The sequence below is a fragment of the Battus philenor genome, unplaced genomic scaffold (genome assembly GCF_028537555.1).
Source record: "Battus philenor isolate CCGP_79_NKW_IND1 unplaced genomic scaffold, ilBatPhil1.0.hap1 SCAF_9, whole genome shotgun sequence".
Taxonomy (NCBI): domain Eukaryota; kingdom Metazoa; phylum Arthropoda; class Insecta; order Lepidoptera; family Papilionidae; genus Battus; species Battus philenor.
In genome coordinates, this window is record NW_027181759.1 from 6,636,048 (window position 1) to 6,659,356 (window position 23,309).

The 23,309-nt window shown below is 31.8% G+C and overlaps 1 protein-coding gene across 6 annotated transcripts; it reads right to left on the reverse strand.

Moving 5' to 3' along the window:
• Nucleotides 1–1,657: 1,657 nt before the first annotated feature.
• Irk2 (Inwardly rectifying potassium channel 2) lies at nt 1,658–18,626 on the reverse strand. 6 transcript variants are annotated; one of them, XM_068775591.1, is made up of 4 exons: nt 17,327–17,550; nt 9,938–10,149; nt 8,595–9,652; nt 1,658–1,917 (listed from the first exon to the last, which is right to left on the reverse strand). In XM_068775591.1, exons 2-4 carry the CDS (start codon nt 10,069–10,071, stop codon nt 1,658–1,660), a joined length of 1,452 nt encoding a protein of 483 aa, XP_068631692.1. In that variant the 5' UTR covers nt 10,072–10,149; nt 17,327–17,550. The 6 variants fall into 6 exon arrangements, with proteins under 6 accessions (XP_068631692.1, XP_068631689.1, XP_068631688.1 ...); XM_068775588.1 differs by having other exon boundaries at nt 9,890–10,149; XM_068775592.1 differs by lacking the exon at nt 1,658–1,917 and adding an exon at nt 4,477–5,023 and having other exon boundaries at nt 9,890–10,149.
• Between the last annotated feature and the right edge of the window lie 4,683 nt (nt 18,627–23,309).

The window sequence follows — 23,309 nt, forward strand, 5'->3', positions numbered from 1 at the left end:
ATTTACTTATATTTCCTTCAAAACAGTGTTGGTGCATATGGTGGGGAAGGTATACAAAAATATGGACCTAGTAATAACATAATCCTAAAAAATGAGTGACAAAAAGGCCTGATTGTAACTAAATGACAAGTTTTATCTAACATAGCACCAGACAGCAGAGATTGCAGTTGGAATCCTAATATTGTTAAAAAATTTAATTAGTTTTTTATTAGACTCTAAAACTATGTTTGCTGATCCTCTGAAGATTAGTCGAATAAAACTACGAAACTATCAAAAAATGATTTTTTAAAATTTCGTCATGTGCTTCCTGTATGTAAAGAGTTTGTGCTTTAGACTGGTGTTTTGCAGTATTAAGATAATTATTACTTGCTTGTGCCAAATAGAAGTAAATTCATATGACTATGTAAAATAATAAAAAAACTTATTATTTCGTGCTGTGTCTGAACATGTATTTAAGTACTTAATCAATTACCAATAATTGTAGTTAATCCTGGCAAATAAAGGGTTATAGCCCAATTATTTATATAGAATATTTGTATATTTATACCATGCGGGAATCTTCTGTGATATGTTACTAATAAATGGCGCAGATCTTTCATTTGGTTGCTGTTTACACTTTACAGCTATTCAAGAAAAGAAACATATTCGAAAGTATTTTTTCAGGTTTTATACTAACAGACAACGAGTTTTTATATGTTTAGTTTCATAATTTTATGTTTACGTAATTCTCTACAACTAGAAGTATAACTGTAATAGCATTTCGCACAGCTTTTTAGGTTAAATAGCCGCCAATGAAAGAGTATGCTAGTAATGCGCCACACACTGTTTATGTTCCCGTAAATAGAATGTAAAGATTTCATGTTATAGTCTAACCATCGTCAGTCAAACTAGCGATGGAAAACCAATTGTATTTAAAAAAAAATCGAAATTAAATTTCGAATACAGTAGAAAAGTGCGTAGCATACGTTTATTTGTGCAACTATCGCGGACGTTCCTTCTGGATGTAATCCATATTATGAGTTATTTGATAAATATGCAGAACAAGGATTGTAAAATATTACGCCTTTTGATTTATGTTTGACAAATTGTATTGTCTTCATAACATGAAACCTACAAATGTGTTAAATATGACAGGAATATTTGGTCACGTTACTTTTGAGTAGTTTTCACTAATATAAAATAAAAAATAAGTGTTAGTTGTACTAATGCTTTAGTAGGTACTGTGAATTATTTAAAATGTTAATAAATATGTTTTATGCATGTGCGGTCTTTTCATTACAAACTGCACTTAAAATTTCAATATCTGGTTTATTATTCTCGTCCAAATATGAAAATGCCTTTAGCGGCGCGGGCGCTGCCAATTAGTCCAATTAAGCTTTGTATTATCCTGACAAATAATTTAAATAAAAGAAATATATAATTATACTCAATTGTTTTATTTTAACCGAATGTGACTTAGGAACATAATAATTAAACAGTACAAGAGAATTTAAAAGTTTTGGAGTAATATAAGAGCAAATAGTAAGAGGTGTAAGTATAATTGTAAGTAATATACTTCGTTAATACAAAAAAAAATTAAATTAGCTAGTCTTAATTTAAATAGTGTTTCCATCCAACAATAGATGGCGCTATTAAATATTTTACTTATGTTAAGTAATTAAACAGCTTTGGCGCTACTTTTTCTAGAATTTTGCTTCTTTTTCGAATTTTCCTCTTCGCTCGACGACGAGGAATGATCTTCGTGACTGTTAAAGTAATCTGGTGGGTATTTCACGATGCTAGGTCGGTTAGTAAGGCTGGCTCTCCTGATCGCATCAACAACGAGCCTATCAGCGAGATTGATTAGCGGCGACTCTGGTATCCTTTGTCCATCGTTGTAGATAATTTCACGAGGTAGTGATGTGTCGCCCGGGTAAACTGAAAATTAAACAAAATATTAATGAAAAAAAATCCTTAAACCAATGAGTATGTACTTTCTCAATTTTTTTTTCACGTATTTTTGGTAAAAGATAAAATGCACAAAGAAGGTCAATCTTTATCAAATTGTGAATGAAGTAATTAGCCCCGCTCTCATATTTTTATCATAACATCACTGCCACAATTAGAATCTTTTATCTCTTCGTTTATCATAACATATATGATATATGATTCTTATGGATCTTAATATCAAGAAATTCTAGTTTCGATTATGATAACGATTGCTTTCCATCTTATCGTGCACTGCCTTTTTGGGATTAAAATTTTGCATTAGCCCTCGATGAGTTCAACTACCTTTTACGTAAAATATTTGACACCAGTGAAATTGTAACCACTAAGGACCGATGTTTAACTATATCGCAACTTACAAAACAAAAGAGATACAAAACATGCAAAAAATCAATAATAATAAAAACAATTGCGGTTAATGATTAAAATTAAGAATATTTATTTTAACTAGGAAATTTTTGATTTTCATAATTCGTATAACTGTCTTCACTTGTAGCACTAATTTCCAAATATTCCGCAATAATTCAGAGGATTCGGTATCGGAAATATGATTTTGTAATGGCCACAATATTTATTAACATAGTAGAAACTTTTTTATTTTAAAATTTAACTTCATCATCAAAACTACCGAATGAACTCGTTACGATAAAATATATATTTTTTGACTCTGTGTTTGGCACTAATCGGTGTAACATAACTCCTGAAGATGCCCCGTGGAGGGGTGATACACGTGTTGAGTAATTTGGCGGTGGCTGTTGTGTGATTCGCATTGTTTGCCGCATACGCATTTATCAGTGGGCTGGCGGGCGGTGCACTTTATTCCACGACTACCACTGCATGTGCGGAAGTAGCTAAATATTGGTCCTTTACTTAGATAAAATATTTGTTTTTATGCCACTGAGTTAAAGTTAAAGTTATTAGCATAGCATATTAATTCCTTACTTAAATAAGTTATTTATTGCTATTTACAACAGAAGAACCGACGATATAGTTAGGGTTGCAGGAAGTCGCTGGATGCAGGCAATGCAAGACCTTTGCAGAAGGTATCTGTCGGCTGATATGATGATGAATTGATCACCATTAACCGTACCCAACAATTGTACACAATCACAGAAGCATAAAAGGTAACAGCAGTTTTTTTCTGACACCATCATGAAATCTACATTACAAACACGTTTATCTATTGCGTATGATAATAATTGTTACATCAAAAAAAGTGTGTTATTAAAAAGAATTCGGAACTGTCTGAACTGGTCCAAATTTTGAAAATAAAAATCTGCGAAGCTCTACCCTTTTACTTACCGTTTTCAAATACTGAGACAAGTTTTACTAATCCAATATATACATATGCCATGACCTCTCTAAAGCTTTCTTCAATTCTAATATTCCATTCATATATCCCCAAATTATTATGAAATCGTAGTACTGTCACAATTTTTTTTAACAGAGCTTTCTACTTTCTATTATTTAAAACAATATTGGAACAACTCAATAACATAAACTGCTGTTTTATGTACTGTAATTATTACCAGTCAGTTTAGATATACATGTCGTTCACCTGAGCCAAGTGATACGCCCCGCTCGTAACAGTCCATTGCTATACAAAGATTAGAGAAGAGAAAATGTATTGGTTGCATTTTTGCAATAATGGCAGCTAAACTTCTTCGCTTTAAACATTTTGTTCATATGGTAACAGATTAAGGTACAATTTTGATGTATTCCAGAGTCTCAGCTAAAATTAATATAATTTTTCTATGAATTTTAAAATCGTTGTCTATTTGTTACGGACATTTAAGGTTTCACGCAAATTTTATTTTATACAATTAGGTCGATTAAGTGAGATTCGCGCCTGAAATTGTAACCCAAATAAATAAAACAAAACCTTGTTAACCATTTTAAATTGGTCAATAGATAGCTTCTAGCAAAAGATATTTTTAGTAGAAGATCCAATATAGATTTGAAAGTATATAGTAATTCTTATAGTTCTTGATACTCATTGTCATAGTACATTATATTACAAAGATTACATACGGAAGAACAACTGGGAACGGCGTTTTCAAAGCATCAACTTTTATTAATTATTGTCTATCATATTTAATTAATTATTATTGTTTTAAAAAAAATTAAATTCTTTAGTTTATACGTATCGTATCTTTATAAACAAAATCACTATATATTATTGTTTATAATTATGTCGTATGTATCAGTTATCTTTTAAAAAATGAATGTAAATACTCATTTCAACATTTCCGCATAATTCACTGTTTTAGGGTAAAAAAATAGCTTCCTTCATATAAAATAAAAAAGTAAGCAGGTGCTCTTTGCTTAAAGGGTCTTAAAATTATAGTTGCACCATTTTCTATGTTAAATGTAAATGAAACGAAAGTAAGGTGTTGTAAATCAAAGATATAGCGTTCAAACATGATAATCATTCAATATTTACAAATAACGACATAGTAAACATACAATTTTATCTCTTACATAAATACATACGTATTATATTGACAATATAATTAATACCATTTCTACTTACGAATATATAACTTTTCTTATGAGAAAATAGTTCATCACAAATTTATTTTGTACTCGAAATAAAATCAATTATAACATCATTATTAATTTATTTTAACAATAAGAATAAATATTTTACATGGTAGACATTGGAATGTTGATTCGTTAATTTAGGATTATTCGCACAACCTTTTAGGCTTCATCTTGTCGTCACTGAGATTACGTATCCTCAATAAATAATCTACTAAATGACTAGGAATAAAAACTGATATAGTAACGTAAACATTTAAAACAATTTATTTGTTTAAAAAGACTTAAATCTAAATGGAGATTCGTGTTGGTAACTTTATATTTAAAGCATAAGATAAAACATTTTATTATATTTACTGAAAATATTACGAGATTCAAACTCTAAAGAACGCTGATACGTGTTACAGGGTAACGGTGAAATCCCCATCCTTTTGTTCCGCCTTAGGTTCCGTAGGAGCACGCTCAGGCATCTTCAACACCAGATGCTCACCGCTTTCTGCGAGACACCACAAACACAAAATAAGACATTTACATAAGCACACAAATAAAAGCAAGAACAATTAAATTATTTTAACAAACGTTTAACACAGCACAAGATAGCACAAGAAAGTCAAAACAAAAGAGAAGCAGCAACCCATGTCTTTTTATCGTCACCATCATGTCAACCAATACACATCCAACTGCTTGTAGTGCCTTAGTCTAAGCCTCCCCTAAATATCGGTACGATCTTCTGTCTTGCGCCTCTCGCATCCAGCGCCTTCCCGCGAGTAGGGTGTGTGTACCAGTTTATTACACAAGCGGTGTGTCAATTCTTCGAGCTACGTTACTATATGCTACATATGTAAAGCTTTGACATACTAACATAGCCCAGCTAATTTTGATATAAGTGATATATTTTCATTTATTATTGCTCTATATAAAAAACCGGTCGACATTTTATGTAACTATTTTATCAGAATAAAACTATAACTATACTGAATAGATTCATCACGATAATATCATAGACGGATATAGTCAACAGGAAAAGCAAACATTTGGAACGCTAAGGTTTGTACGACAATATGAAAATTCATGATTTAGTGGAATAAATATTACATCGTTCGTATTTTAGTATTACTATATATTTGTACCATATGAATTTAAAATAAATAACATGATTTTTATTAAAACTTTCTTAATTTACAGAAGAATATTAAAAACAAATATTAATCAAGGTATGTTCGATTTGATCAATAGTATTAATGTAGACATATTTTATGGTAATAATTGTAGAGAAAATAAATAAATTTAATTAAACATGAAACCGTAAACAATTTTGTCATAAGATTTTCTGCATCTTTTTTAATAAACGACAAATCACATGCACAAGTTTACGTCTACGTACATTCATTCCTTTAAAGATGAGGAATAATTAAAATAAACGACTTAAGCAGTCATTACATTTATCTATTGAGCAATTTAAATAAAGTACTAAAACAATCATCTGTATACTTGTTCATTCGGGTGTATGGCCGTTACAAATTGGCCATTTAGTTATGTCGATTGTTCTCGAGCAAATGAGGAATAAGACGAATATCCTGTATCAAAAAGGGGGATAGATAGTGACATATTCGTTGCTTATTCAAATTGACAAAATAGCACATCCTGTTGATTTGATAAACGGCAGAGAAACTGCTTCAGACAACGCATTACAAAAATAATTTTAAGAACGTTGGACAATTATTTTCATTACAATTATTTTAAAATATTATTATTTTTTTAATTCTAGAGTTTTCGTTAGCAAAAAAATATCAATTTCAAATTTAACAGTATTTTGTAGAAATAAAAGAGGTTAAATAAATAACTATAATAAGCCTGCTTAAAATATTATTAGTATTTTTAAACAGTGTAGGAGATTTCTTGATAACAATAACTTTAAAGAAATAAATATATCGTCTATGTAGATTATATGTCATATCACCTTGGTATCGTATGAAACTTTGAAACACAAAAACAAAAATACAGCGTAAATGTTATAACGAACATGACAAAACTAGAACCGTAATACATTGACACATTTGCTAAACACGTAAAGAGGCATAAAAATCACACACAGGACTGACGAGCCGTAACAAATAATCCAATTTTTTTATTTAATTGAAATATCTTTAAGTGAAACAGACAGAAATGTCAAAGAAATGTATAAGAAAAAAATTAGGGTTATTTATTAGTTCTCTATTAAACCTCAGCATAATCTGGCGGATTTTTTTGCCATTACGATTTTTTTATTAATTTAATAGATTGCTTATAAACGCAACATTATATTGGAACAATATGACATAAAAAGTTATATATTCAATCCTTATCCGTTTCTATACCTTAGTCCTTTAAGAACATGAAAATATGGATGCTGATTACATACGTACGAAAGTTTTAAAAAAACCTAATTACATTTTTCGTTAACATTTTTCAAAGAGGATTTGACGGGTTCTAACCCATCTCAAAAGATCATTTTGTATTCTTATTAATTCCGATAGTATCTCATTTACGTTTCGCTTTATGATCATGGATTTCTTGGGTAGTAAGAAGCATAAAGGTATATCTTAAAGTGATGACGTCATCAAGCCTTACAGACTATAGCATGGATGCACAGACCGCGGCCCGCCGGTCGAATACTAGTGTCCGCCGACAGCAAAAATAATATTCTCGTACATTCAAAAAATATTGAATTTTATTCCACAATAAAACCAAAAAAAATTAATTACCAATAATCCTGGCGGCCGGCCCGCCATCAGTTCATGATTTGCCCGAGTGGCCCCTAGTCTTAATAAGTCTGTGCAACCATGGTCTATAGTGACATGATGATTATGAATAGGTTCACTTTACGTTATTGGAACAATCTTTTAATAAAAAATATCTGATAATGTTATGGCTTGTTAAAGCTATGTCTAAAATTTAAAAACAGAATTTTCTTTTTATCTAATAGAGTAGATCTAATAAGAAAAGATTCTGAGGCGTACACAATGTACGGATAAAAGTACATGCACAGGTGTTTATGTCACGCTTCATAACTCATAACGTAAATAATGCACAGGCTATGAATAATTACGTATTGTTTCAACCTGATGCATTGATTTAGATAACTCAGTACTAGCTGATGGAATTGCTACACTAGCCCTCAAATCAATACTTAAATGATGATTACAAATTTTGTAATAAAATCAACAGGCCGAAAACGGATGATAGAGTGACAGCTAACAGAAAATTAATTTAAAAAAAATCTATGTTACTTATTTTTAAAATCATTGTTATTTAAAAAATTGAGTTAATTTATTTTATACATTTGTACTGCGCTTTTCTAATTTTTTTACAAACTCATGTTACCGTGAGCAACATTTTTACAGACGGCAAAAAAAATCATTCTGTAAGTTTTATTTTGAATTAAAAACAGTTCTTTTCCCCAAACCATATACTCAAAATGGTATATAAATTGAACTTTAAACGATTTTCACATTTTTTGAGTTTCAATGAACTTTCTGGAATTAAATACTATCTGCTCTATCACCTGACGCCAGTGACGTTGATTTGTAGGACATACTGTGTATTGACATTAACTTAAGTGCCAATGATAGACGATACATTTCTTGTTATCGTCTTTTAAAAGGGAAAGAACTTATAAAAAGTGCAACAAACGAAGAACGAGCGATCCGTCCTCACGCCTGTTGTAGACAATAAATTAGGATTTATCAAGCGGAGAACCGGCACAAAGTGTCTGTTGACCCTAGATAAATAATATTGCAGATAATTCAAAATGGCATACGGCGGAAATGTACGTTTGTATGCAAATATTAAAGATGAGTATATATACGTTGTTTAGAATGTATGTATGATAATATATATTGATAAGAGATAAATATCTAGAGTAAAACGCATAAAATTTGTATTTCCTGTAATCGAATATTTGTTATGAATGTAAAAATTGTTGGCATAAGTCCTTCAATGGTGAACAATCTAATGCTCTACGCAATAATACAAATTTTTCTCTTATCTCTGTTTCTTATAAATAAATAAATTTAAAAATAACTTACCGATTGATCTCCGGTCCGGTTGATTCCCGTAGAACTCGTCTAGTTCCTTGGCAGAACAGAGGGGAGTGTCCACCTGTGTAGTTTCGTCGAACTTCGAATAGTCGACTTCGTAGCCCTGCCGCTCACGGTTATACGTCACCAAGGGAACGAACCTATGCCCCCACATTATTTCACTCGTAGTATAACTAGAACGTGCCTGTGTGGTTTGACCCGTCGACTCGATCGTTCCCTCTAAAATGACTACAATCTCAAATCTCTCCTGTAGTACATCGGCAGCAGAAACTCCGTAGAATGGACTTTCGGCGTTTATTCTATGCACCATTGTGATAGGCCAGATAAAGAACAGATTGCTGTCGCATCCGTCGGCATTCAGTTCTAATTCAGTCTGGTAGTGCGATAGCAGTTCGCCTTCCTTCGTTGTCCTGGATCGTATTAATTGAGCCCTCACACTAGCTCCAATAATATGCGACTTCCGCAAGTCTCCGACGCGGAACATTAAACACAGCTCGCCGTCGCGCTGGCACACCACCGCGTACTTCGAAAATAAAAGTGTTTGCGTTCGATGCTTCGGCCTGGTCATCTTGGCGAACACGATACCCACCATGAATGCCTGTATCATTACGCCGACGATACTTTGTAAGCACATTATGAATATTGCTTCGGGACACTCTTCTGTAGTTGTACGTGACCCATATCCTATTGTGTGTTGAGTTTCAATACTAAATAAGAAACATGATGTGAAGTCGTAGATGTTAAAGACGCACGGTTTCCAGTTCGAAGATTCTTGCATCGGCGGTAGATGATCGATTTCTAAATCTCCGTGCGTAAAAGCGATCAGCCACCAGATAAGAGCAAATCCAAGCCATGACAAGATGAACGATAGAGTGAAAACAAGCAATGTCCACCGCCACTGCGCATCCACGAGAGTGGTGAACATGTCTTGAAGGAATCGTAGCCGACGCTGTGAAATCCGGGACTTGAGTATGTTACATTCGCCATTTTTGAGGATAGCTCGACGCCTTGTCCTTCGAGTGGCGCCATGCCTGTGCGAGCGACTTCTGTAAACAAATACGGAAATATATTTATAGTGCCGTTTCAACTCAATGACTTTAGTTATCCATTCATCCAGCGTTAACGGACAAACGATTCACACTCGTCTGATTTCTACTGGCTACGCGCTAACCTTCGCTAACGTTAATATCGATAATGAGTTTATAATATGACAATGTTAAAAAATAAATACACTTAATGAACATAAATGGATAGCGGACGTATGGACAAAAGCGAAACAGTACGGGATGGTTTCGGTTGGAGACGGCACAGGATGGCGCGCGTCGACGAACCTCTTGCTGACCGTCGGGTAGTAGACGCCGGGGGAGAGGTTCCCGTTGCCAGAGACCGTCTTCACTTTGAGCCATTCGTCGGGGAGCAAGTGCGTCTCCTCGCGACAGGCGGGCGACTCCGGGTCAGCGTTCATGTCGGCGTGTGGTCGCGTCGTGTGCGCGGCTCAGTCGCGAGGCGTCTGCGCCTGCATCCCTCGCTGCTCTCGTATCTCCTGAAGCATCGCCCGCGATAATGTACCGATCACGACCGCCCGTCTCCGCGCAATGATGCGCTAAACACTTTATAATTGTATCGCGGGCTTCTACATACGATAAATTATCAGCTCGCCACGGAAAACTGTTTTCAGTTACTGACTATCTTGACGGCAGATTGTATAGGGTGCGCATTCACATTAATCTTTCAAGGTGGACCGTACGAGCCTAATAAAATAGTTTGCACGTAGACAAGCAGTAACTTACGTAAAAACGTACTCTAATTAAACGCGACAGTACGACAATTAACAAACGGTTACCATTATGTAATATGTTTTATTTTTGTTTATATATAAAGATACTTTATTTATAAAGATAATACCAATTTTAAAATTTAATACAAAATTCCAATTTTTCCATTTACTTTTCCTCAATACCAGAAAGTAATGAAAGAAATGAGACTGAAACCATTCATTTAATAGTACGGTACACCCATAGCAATATAGTGTGACACACTGTGCTCTTTTACAAAAATATGCGCTCGACTTCCATGCCCAACTACTTCACTAGTTGCCCTCAAAGATATATATGTAGACCCCGCGTAGACCTACCCGTAAAGAGGTGACGTAAGAATTAACACATTTAACGTTTTTATTTTTAAGTTTCACAACTCTCTTTTAACAAAATTTTATGTTAGCTATTAGAATCGATTTAAATAGTCCACCATTAGTATAATGAATAAAAATAAAACAAATTGTATAGTAATGACGTAATATTTTCCTTTAAATTTATCTTCTTCAAAGATTTTGAAAGTAATAAAGGAGTAAACAGCAAAATCTGTCAATGTAGTAGATAGTGTATTGACAGAATACAGATGCGGTTTTGTTTAATTTTAGTGACTGCAATCAAATTTTTGTACATTTTATTCTTTCAATAAATATGAGTATATTTTGTTGAAATTATTTAGTTATAATCGATCAATGAAAAAGTCAATGCGTATTTTAAAACACGGTTTTTGAGTATAAAGAAAATGGTATTGTATTTGTTTACTAAAAAAGAACATCCTATGCTTAAATCAATATGGCCGCCCACCCCATCTATTTCATCTAATAGCTAATTTGACAGTGTGTGAATTGGGTTGCTAATGCGCATCTTTTTCTACACTAATTTGTTGTTCTCGCGCAATTTTAAAATTGAAGGCCGCTCAATATATAATTTCAGAACGTGTGATTACATCGCTTCAACATAACACTGGTTTAAACATATACGAGTATAATAGAAGATAGAAAATAAAAAAATAAGCCATTGGATAAATTACTTCAAAAAATTTCTTTAATTCCTTAAGCTATTCTCTAGAACTTGGTTTTAATTGCAAATGTTTTTAATATTTCGGTCACACAGAAAATTCTACAAAACTAACATAATTTGGTACTTTTTTATAAAGCAAACACATTTATAATAAGCATTCTTTTAGTTAAAACTTCTTTGTCAACAATTTATTAATATTTTTATATAATCTAACCTAATGTATCTGATCGCATGTTGAACAATTTCACAATTTACCTTTGTCTTAAAAGAAAAAGACAACATTTTTAGATGTAGCTAAATCCCAAATTTTCATCGTTTTTTTTAATTAATTAAAAAATAGAGCACATGGGCCCAAAACAACATTCTGTACATGATTTTTATAAATTTAAATTAATAATTATTAACACTTTTCGATTTGGTTCATTTCAGGCCTCATTGTCCAACTCAGTCGCTCAACGCGCCATGAGGAGGAATATGTATGCTCGGAATTTTTCTACGAGATCGAACTAAAAAGCATAAAATCGGTAGAAGGATAAAAGTAACCGACATAGTCCAGCGGATTATCAAGTTGAAGGACGTTTACCCAAGGTCTAGGCAAGGTGGACAGAGACCTTACTAAGGTCGTCGGAAAACGACACCCCTATTATGGGTGGACAGACTCTAAATAAAGATTTACATAATAATTTTTCCATACTCTTATTTTATCCTTCTCAATGTCTTTCACTCTTTCCTCTGATTTCCTTCTCAGTATTTTTCATTCCTTTCCATACTTTCCTTCCAAACATCGCCTCACTTCCTTCACTTTCCCTCCTACAATTTCACGATTATTATTGTTTTCTTACTATTTGTATCGCACTTAATTTACATTTCTATAATCAGCTATTTTATTACTCTATTTTACTATATATAATTACACTTGTTTTATAATTTTTTAATTGATTTTTATTATGATTACTATCACCTTTCATAAAATTCTAAAAAGGTCTGGCTACACAACTCTTTACTCACCAGTGAGGCGACGTTATTCTCCTCTATTCTCTTACTAATCAGTCTTATTGGAAATCTTTGTGGGACCGTGGATATCCAGCAAGGAACATCCTAAAGCTGAACGTGTGCGGCTAACGGAAAAGTACATATAATTTTTCATAAATCGATATTCCGTTTCGATACTTACTAAAAAATTAGAATGAATAATCCCTTTATTCCATTTAAATACGCCAAAAATTCTCAAAACGACAATCAAAATAATGTATCACGATTCGTAAACTATACGTAACATGTTTGTTTACAAATACAAAATTTATAGTACTCATTATCCTTGCCCCGCCTACATGCCAACCACGATTTATTATTTAATATCGTAGGGTAAATACGTTGACGTATCGATGTCGTGAGACTAAAATCAGCACCTCCTAGAAGTTATTACTTGAATCCTCAAACGAAAAAATATTTAAATATTATTTCCTAAAATAATTAAAATAACAAACGTTAAAAATGTAGTTTACACTCTTGTAAAAATACGTGACCTGTATAATTATCAAATATTTCTGCCCTTATGGGTTGTTATAAATCATAAATTACGGATATTTAAAGAAAACCTATCACTGTACGTTCAGGAAAATAATTTTTCATTTTTATCTCCATTTCAACCAAAAGACGTCCACGGCTAGCGTGTCGAATACCTTTTCGACTACTTTCAAAATATGCAAAAAAATAATACCTAAAGAAAAACTACTTCTTCTGACAATAATGTTTAAAAGAATATACAATATCATAAATATCATAATTTTAATGAACTTTCTTTATTTTTATTAATATTAATTTTATCATGCTTCTGAAATATTTTGCAAAGTTTAAAGTGGGTAGTTTTAAATAGGTAACAATATTTTATCATTACTTTATCATTAATCAAGTATTAATAATGTATAAAGTCTGTTTTGCAGCCACACTGTTGCTGCAGACAAATACATAATATTTTTGCTTATATTCTATAAACAATTCGCTAAAGTATGATATAAAACAAACCACTAACATGGTTAACAGTTGGCCACTGTTTATAATAAAGAATGGCGTAAGTACTTTTCGCGTGTACAGATTTTATAGTCCATTAGGATGTAAGACTAGGAATACCACACTTACAGCGTCTGTCGATGGTAAATAATAATAAGAAAAGTTCGTTTAAAAGAACCTGTGGAAACCTATAGTTAAATCAGAATGTGCAGAATATTGTTATTTAAAAATAATTAATAATTCTGACAACTCAGATATTTACTGTAATAATGAAAAAGTGATAAAAGACGATTAACAAATTTAAACTCGGATAATTTCTTTGAAAATATTGGCTTAATGGAAAAGTAAAAATGTTAGTGAAAAGTCCATGATAAGAACGAATTAATAATGATGGGGTAAAATGAAATCACAATTAGCATGTTTTGTATGACAAGATTAAATCTTATGTAATTTAGACCTTAATTCAATGCACTGTGTCCTGGATTTGTGGTGATGCCGGGAGCTATCCTATGACCATGATGAAGAGCGACAGGAGACACGTGCTGGGGTCGTTATTGAACATAACTACAGGCGAGACAAAGGCTGAAAATTAGTCCAGTTATAAACTACAATTGTTTATTTTGTCTGCGGTTTGAATAGTTGCATATACTAAAACGGGTCCCCACACATCTGGCAAAATTAGGAAATGATAAAAATAAAAATAACCTCTGCCGGAGTTGATCTTAACAAATATTTGTTTGCTATATAACACGTTTTTAAATTCTTTCATAATAACCACACTTAAATAACACGACCATTATTTATATTACATAATTGTTTAATTTACTTTTCATAACATGTCTTTATTAAAATTATGAACGTATAACTTTTTATTATGGTCGAATTACGCTTATCTAAGAAGACATGTTCACTAACGAAGTGGAAAAGTGTTAAGATGTGATTAATCACTATTATCTATACGCGTATCAGTTGTTTAGAGATTTTCATGGATTCTGGCAGATTAAAACATGATCCTATTGTCTAAGAGTATCTGCAATATATTTGTAAACCTTGAATTATGACGCTTTTAATATGAAACTAAGGTGAACGAGATCATATATAATCAGAAAGTGCAGAGATTAATTTTTTTAGTATAATAATTACTAATGTCACATTGAAGCGTTATAACAGTCGTACATGATTAGTTGTAGTTATAAATGCGATATAAAATGATAAACAAAAATTTAAAACGTTAATCGGTTTTGCTCACACTCTTAGAGGAGCCATGTGTATCAATAACAAAAAGAAACAAAGGCTAATAGTAAAATAAATCGATTGCTGCAAAAAATAAAATTGTGTACATAAATATTAAAATTAAATATATATATATATATATGTGTTATATATATATATATATATATATACATATATATATATATATTTAATTTTAATTCAATAGCCCTTCACATGTTCCGTCTTTCCCCTTTTGTTAATGTTCTTCCAAACTTCGCATTAATCCCTTGTCTACATTCTCTGATCACAATTTTACATTACCATTATAATACATTTTATTTCTAATCTAATTCTAAAAACACTACTTTGTCAAACTCTTCATTATATTGTTTCAATTGTTTTTTCTATGATTTTTGTCAGAGTTTTATTTATTTCCTGCGAGTATTGGATTTCTTGTGTATTTTAAAAAAGTGGTGCAGATCTCAATAAATAGGATTAAGACTCGGCCCAAAATATTAAGGGTCAGGTGAAGGGCGCAAGTTGTCGTTGCTCATTAAAGAGGCCATGAATGCTCCCTCTATTTCTCCCTATATTGACCTCGGAATGAAGAACGGAAACATCTTACTCGTGAATACTCGTTCACTTGAAGTAAGATGCTTAATACGTTTAGGCGCTCGACTCTTTGGGAGGAGAGGCGTAGAGCTTTTTCGAGATGGAGCTATGTGGGAGTCTGGTGCTGATGGAGCTGCGAATGAGTGCGTTGGTGTTCCCGATGCCCAATCTCGTAAAGACCAAGGAGTTTTAGCTGGTACTAGCTACTTTTAGGTACTAGCTAGTCCGTTATACTTAAACACACATGGACACTTGGTGTTTAAAATACTTAATAGATGTGGGACTCTATTCTTTAAGGGTCAGATGTAGGTGTCGTTGTGTAAAAAGAAAGCCAGCCCTATACCGGCATTCGATTGTCAGTACGATTCCGTCGCGTCTTCCGCATTGACATTACCGAGGTTTAAGCGCATCACAGTGCAGTTTTTTGTATATTTTTAAGACGGTTTACAATATACATAAAGACTTATTATTCGTGCAGATATACCCGTTAAAACCCAACGTTAGGAAGTATAATAAATTCGTTTTATAGCGGAAAAAATTCATAACAAATTGAACCAGTGTTATTTTTTTTTTATAATTATTATAATTATACATACTTAGTCTAGTTTAGTTATTTAGTTAGTAAGTTCTATAGTTGGTTCGTTGTGTTTTATTTTTATTTTTATTTTGTAAAATTACTAGTATACGTTTTTCAAACTTATAACACTAAGGGCACAGAGGGTTACTATTTATTTAATCTGTCCACGGTTATGTAAATGCGGCTATAGAGCTTATTTTTTTGTAATTCTAGTTTACGTTATATTGAATAAATAAATAAAATACTTATAGCTATCTTTGTGATAGGTATAGGAAGGTGATAACGAATTATAATATAATGGCATTGGATGCAGCGTAGCGCATTAGTCGTAACTGTTCTCACTAGGGCGGATTATCAAAATCATTACATTAAATAAATACAAGGACTTTTCACTTACAGATAAGTTAGCGTCTTGTTCGCCTAATGAATAATTTGTATAAAAATATATTAAGTTAGGTGCACCATCCCTGTCGTAAAAGTAAAATGTTTTGAGAAGCAAGTGCCAAAATAAATGGCAATAGCAAGTGGTAATAAAGTGAAATATTTCATTATCATCATATCAGCTTATGGACGTCCACTGCAAGGTAAAGGCCTAACCCAAAGATCACTTTGATCAACCAGTATTGCGCTGCACGCATCCAATGCTTTCTCGCGACTTTACCGCCGGTCCACCTAATGGGCGCTAAGGATAGTCTTACGATAAAAAATTGAAAGCCTACATTAAATTAAGAAATTTCAGATTATATTATTTTGCAATGTACAGCACATTGAGTACCACCGTACCCTTTTTTTTACCACCAAACGTACCTGAAGGCAGTAATAAGAAAAAGTATATATATATATATATTGAAATCTATTATCTCATAGTTAAAAGAGTTGAGCGGTGACGTTCAGCGCCGGTCGTACACCTTAATTGGTGAAAATGTGACCAACATTCTACGTTTCATTTCTTCCTTACATTAAAAAATTGTGCAAAGTAATTTTAAAGAAAGAAGTAAATAAGTGTATCTAGAAGTATATTTATTGACTGGAATGTCATTAACACACATTTTAGAATCCTGTCTAAGATAATGATGATAACTACACCGCGTTAATCAATGACTGATTAAAAGCTAAGTCGTATGAACAAAGCCTGGATTAATATAATAGACGTTTGGTAAGGTCGTACCCAAAAAAAATTAGCTACTATAGAAAATAAAATAATTATTAATAACATTAATTACTATTAAATTATGCATTTGTACAAATACCTGACGTGCTTTTACCGGCTGTATGATTTACAAATATATTTATATTCGTTTATCCTGCGCGGTTAAACCTAAAATTTTACCCAAACCAAGAAGAGATAATTTGATCGTAGGAATAGAAAACAGCACGGCTTGGAATATCAAATCTTATTTTTATAAAAGACTTTCTGTGTCAAATTCACAGATAGAGTAAAGCTAATCATCGCAGACAAATCCTTTGAAACCAAATACCTTGTCACGCCGATGACTATTTCAAACAAAACTAGAACAAACTTGGTAAATAAGATAATGTCTTTCTTATCATCACTATTTGCGCCTGCGACGCATTTTAGACACTTTTCACACACTTTGCATGTGTTTATTTTTTAACATACCACACAAATATTTTCAATGTCAAAAAAATACGACACCATTAACCTCAATTTTTAAGTCAACATAAAGTACGTGTGTATTTATTGCCCGCATAAAACCACAATTGCGAATTATTTAAACTTCAGTCAACTATTTTGATAAGTAAACCATTATCTACGTTATGCTGATTAGATATCGGTCCTTCGACGATTGTAAATCATAATTGTCAAGAATTGGTTTTACAGTTGGGTGGTTGCTGTTCAGAAATATCTTTATCTCGTGGCTGAAAATAAAATTTCTAATTATTATATTTTCACCCACGAGACCTCATTATTATTTATTAAAAAATGATATGAGAAAATTAAAAATACAACACGTAAATAATATTCTTTAATAATTTTGAGATACTATCAAAAAGCCTGCAACTGTATCGTAGGAGATGTGAAAGAGGATAGACGAATAGTTAAGGACGTATGAAGACGCTGGATACTGGCATGTTTCAGTCGTTGTCTTCGAAAATCTTTGAGGGAAGCCTATGACCAATATTAAACATGTAACTGAAATTATAATGATATGAAAAAAAATAATTTGCGTGGAATGTTCATTAGATTTTAGGTATCGTAAAAGTCCATGGATTCAAAGTTAATAAATATGTAAAAATTTGGTTATCACAGAGGCTTCTTCAAGTTAGATACCGTTTAGATAGTGAAAGGATGAGATAATTGGAACATTTTCTAAAAAAGGGACCGTTTTAGAATATACTTCTATTATCACATCCCTGAAAAAGCAAGATAATCATTATGCACGTAATGTATAATATATATTAGCAAAGCAGTTGGATGTCTCACCTGCACGTATCTTGGCGATATATAGTGCTCTGTCCAATCGAACTGCTGTAAGTCGGGATTCGATGCAGACTACTCGAAGGATGTATATGTGAGGTCCTCAGGAACGCACTACCATATCCCCGTTCCAGCATCGGCGTCTCCGCCACGGAACTCTCGAAAGCACTCGTCTCGTCTGTTTCCTCTTCTATAACGCCTGGCTTATAAAATATCTTCCCAGCGGTTAATTTCCCTTTAGCATCTTCGGTATCTTCTTTTCGAACATGCATTTCGAACTGTTCCGTAGTCTTAACTACTTCTCTTGTCACGATATCGCACATACTTTTATTTTTAACGCATTCATTTCAATTACACATAAACTCTTTAGATAGAAATATTGTGTCATTGTGTAATGATCTATTAAAATATTATTACGTGTTTGATGTATATCCATTAAACAACACCTGAAAAGGAAAATTTTGAATTATTGTCTTACATGAAATACACAGCTATTGCTTGCAGTTTTAAATGATTATACTAAAAACAGCATAAAAATATTTTTTCTTCAGATTGACGGAACTTATAAAAACAAAGATGAAAATATTTTTTATTGCTTATCAAACATCCGATCTATATATATTTGGCAATTAATAACATATCTGCGTTTTGATAAAATTGATTATTCGATAAAACGATGCACGTTGCAATATATTAAGGATAATTAAGTAAAAACATTAAGCCATTTACCGCATAATGAAATGTTACTTCATAAAATACGTGTACCGCCACAAATCTATTAAACGTATCATAATGTAACATATCGATACATGTCATTTTAATAAGCAAAGCATTTGATCTTTGACAAGCCTGATCTTAAGCGTTGACGAGGTCTACGATGGCCTAAGAGATACCTTTTAATGTAAAACATTTGAGTAAATATAAAAATAGAAAGCTTTACAATTGAAATTAAGGCATTTAGAAGACCATCAAGTGTTATTATATTTTATGGCGTAATAAATTTATTGGGAAAAGTGTAATAAGAAAAACATTCATCTGTAACATTAGCCACTAGATCACTAATTGCGATTCACTTGTGTACGTTATGCCCAATTTGGTAAACTATAATTCATTCGTGTTCACCTATAATGGCATCATTCAACTTAAAATAAGTAACTGTGACGGTTTGAAAAATGTCCTGCTCAGTCCTATAAAGCTTTTGCTAAAAATTCAAACGGGTTTTTTTATCACTTTAACTAATATCCTTAAGTAGTAGCTAGTAGATACAGCAATTTATTCCTAAGCTTTACATTGTATTAGGATTTTTTACTAGTTTTAGTTAATAATTTTTTTTAATTTTAATGTAAGTTAATATTCAAATATTATAAAAATAAATTACTACTACGATAAAATATCCACTCAGTAATTGCAAATAACGCCCTCTATCGAACACCGTGTTAACTAAACAAGTCTTGTCAGCGTATTGTTAAGAAACGATTTTTCTTGAAAAATTATCACTATCGAGCGTAATTCCGGTGTTCTGACACGCTACGTCCTTGCACTCATTAGGATGTGCTCGATCTCCATACGAAGTGACGACCAACGGATGTCTCTATTTCCTCCCACTAGAATTATTCCGCCGTATTGCGGAAACATCAGAAGCTCCTGCCTTATCTACATTACAATAAAGGAAGCGGCAATGTTTTTAAGCAATACAGCAAATTAGTTGAAACTTTTACTTCCCGTGTTGTTATTTCCTATTTTGCGTCATTGCATCATATGTCGTCATATTTATAAGTAAAAACATTTACATACATACTTTATTAAAAATGCTGCCTAAAGATTAAAATAAAAATATTATGATAGCTTACATCAAATAGTAAAAGTAAAAACAAAATTAATTACACAATTAATTTTTTTTTAAATTGGTTAGAAACCTTCACTTATCACGTCTTAGATGATATCTCTGTAATAGTTACGGAGTTACATCATTTCTTAAGTTAGAAAAATATTGTTATATGCAATACAATTATAATTTAATTAGAGACGAAGAAGAAAAGTTTCAATATTTACGGAACTTTTATATAAATATTTCAGTCTAACAAGATGTACATAGAGAAAAACTAACAGGCTTTTAAAGTTTAACACCATCTATCTGGTAGCTTTTTATAATTACCAAATACGAATGTAGCTGATGACGCAGATGTCATAAGAATACGCGCATACGCAGGTTTGTCAAGCGTTGCTACCTTCTAGACCTATTAGCGAAGGCCAATCTCAATTACCGTGTCTCTCTAGCAATTAATGAGTTTATGGGCATGCTCCAAAATATGTTCATTCGTAAGAGTTTGATTATCTTTGTAATGCATTAATATTTTAAGGAATTTAGGCATCAACCATAAAACATTGTTGATATACGATAAAATTGTGTTTGTAAGTACAGGTAGGTATGGTGGTATCTTTCGACATATTTTACAGAAAAACCGATTGATTTTTACCGCTCTGGCATTTAAAATTTGTATACCAGATGGCAAAATGTTATTGATAACGAATGTGTCATTGTTGATTGGGAATTAACACTTGTTAAAAATGTAGTCGTGAGAATTTAACTAAACATTACTTTCCGGTACCCCTAATAAATATTGATCAAAATTATCGTGTACCATAGCGTTACAATGAAAATATTATAATCACACTATTACAAAAATCTTGCGTTATACCGAATAGAAAAGTCATTTTTGAAGTAGATCACATGATCAATGAAATAATTAAATACCCAATAAATATATTTATTAATAAATTTTATGACATTATTTTTTATATTCGATTGCAATAACCTAAAAACTTTCGATTACTATTGTACGTGTAGTACTCGAAGTCTTTTGGAGCAGGTTGTCTAATAATAAACATAGCTGCTTTGACACTTTAAAACATAAGATGATACATCTCATTAGGACATTTATTTCATTCATTACGATGTCCTTGAAATCAAAACAAAGTTGTGTTTTCACAATATTGCTAGTAGCCTGATATAGGCGCTGTTTAAATATAACTACAGAACTTTTTTTCAAAAAAAGTTACCAGTGCCATTTTTACCTGACCATTGTGTTTTGACCTACACCGAAACTATATATAGGCAATTTGTTATACATCTATTTAACTATATAACACATTCACTTTATGAATACCTATTAATTTACTAATGGATAAACAGTTTCAAAAGTTGAAATAAAACTTTTTTTTAAGAAACATGTGTATATTATATGATTTATGTTATAATTCCTCGCAACATCACTAGTAGGACGGAAGAGTACTGTACTAAGAGTACTGTAGACCAGGTACCCTCGAGTAGGCCTAGCTTCCTGGGTATACATAGACTCCTACTGGGACTAAAGACTTCCATGTATGGAAGTCTTCAGTCCCAGTCTTGGAATAATTGCCAAGGAGCACTCGGCATATCAAGAACATAAAAACAAATAAATCTTGAATTATTTTGAGTAGTTATCAAAGAAGTCTCATAAATATTGTAAGAACGAAATATCTTTTTTTTTTACAATTAGGAACTAAAAAAAGTAAATAGCCCGATAAACAAACATTCGACAAAATGCATTTCGCTTCGTATGTGCTTTGTATAATGCTAAAGCAATTCAGTTCTTTTCATCACAACTCTGCAAATTAATCTCACAAAAATATTTAACACTGATTCGCTCGCGAACACCATAAACAATGCAACGTTGAAATATATTATTGTTTTTCTTTTCGTTACAATATTTATGGCAATCTAAGTATAATGTTGTAGTTATTACTTTTTAAAAATTAAGTGTCTGATTGACTGATAAAGACACTGTGATACCTATTACACCATGAGCTATTTATTGGTAACATTGTGGTTTGTTACATTGCTGTTAAGATTTTTGTTATGGTTTAAAAATCTATGATTATAATCTATATTTAAAGGTTCATTCGTTGTGGTATCCGCATCACTTATAGTTGCAGTATCAAAATAAAATTGTAGTTTATTCTCGAAAATAATTATTTAATACCACTCGTAAGCAACTCTCCATCATTTGTAGGCTTATATAGCGTAACCATGTAAAATAGTTATCGTAAATCTATTTGGGTTAAATCATAACACAGGAAATTGTGACATCATCATAAAATAGTTGGTGACGAAATAGTATAGTCAACTAATTAAAAAAGTTATCAAATATTTCAACAGTTGGTGTCAGGTACACTCGCAATTATGCTCAAGGTCTTATGTAAATACGAAGGTAGACTACAGAATTTTTGTTTATCCCTACACATGTAAGTTACCTTACATCTTATCCTTATACGGCACAAACACTTTAATTTATAATTAAATTCGGTAGCAGACTACCAAATTCGTTAATTATAATTTACTGGAGCGCGTATTAGTCGATGTCGTGTTTCAAATTGTTATTAGAATTTTGAGTGTTTTATTTATGATGTAAAAAGTCTTAAAACAAATATGACAAATTAAAAATAACCGTTGATTCTCTAAGAGCTCTTCCAGCTTTATAATCTTTGTTCTTGATATCTCCTATTGTTACCAGTTAAAAATATATACGTCCTTTAGTTTTCCTGTTTTAATATTATAATATACTTCGGTTAAGCTTTTAAAAATTGTTCCTATTACAAAAATGAAAAACTGCACTTCACGCTGAATATAATGGTATTATTTCTACATGTCCATTTTTTTAATAAAAAAAAAACAATCTAAGAATAAAAAGTTATAATTTTTTTATCTTAAGACATTTGTCATCTATAATAATACATTTCATAATAATCTGGTCCGAAAATGTACATAATTTGAATAAGGTACAATTAGAGAAAAAAAGTACTTTGGATTTCTTAATTATTTTAGATCATTTTCAAAACGTAGTATAAGCGTGTAAATATGTGTATATTATCTTCATAATTTTTAACAATCGAAATCGTCAATTTGAAAAAAAAAATTATGATTAAGAATATTAATTATAATAAAATAATAATACAAGAAACGTACATTCTTTTTTTTAATT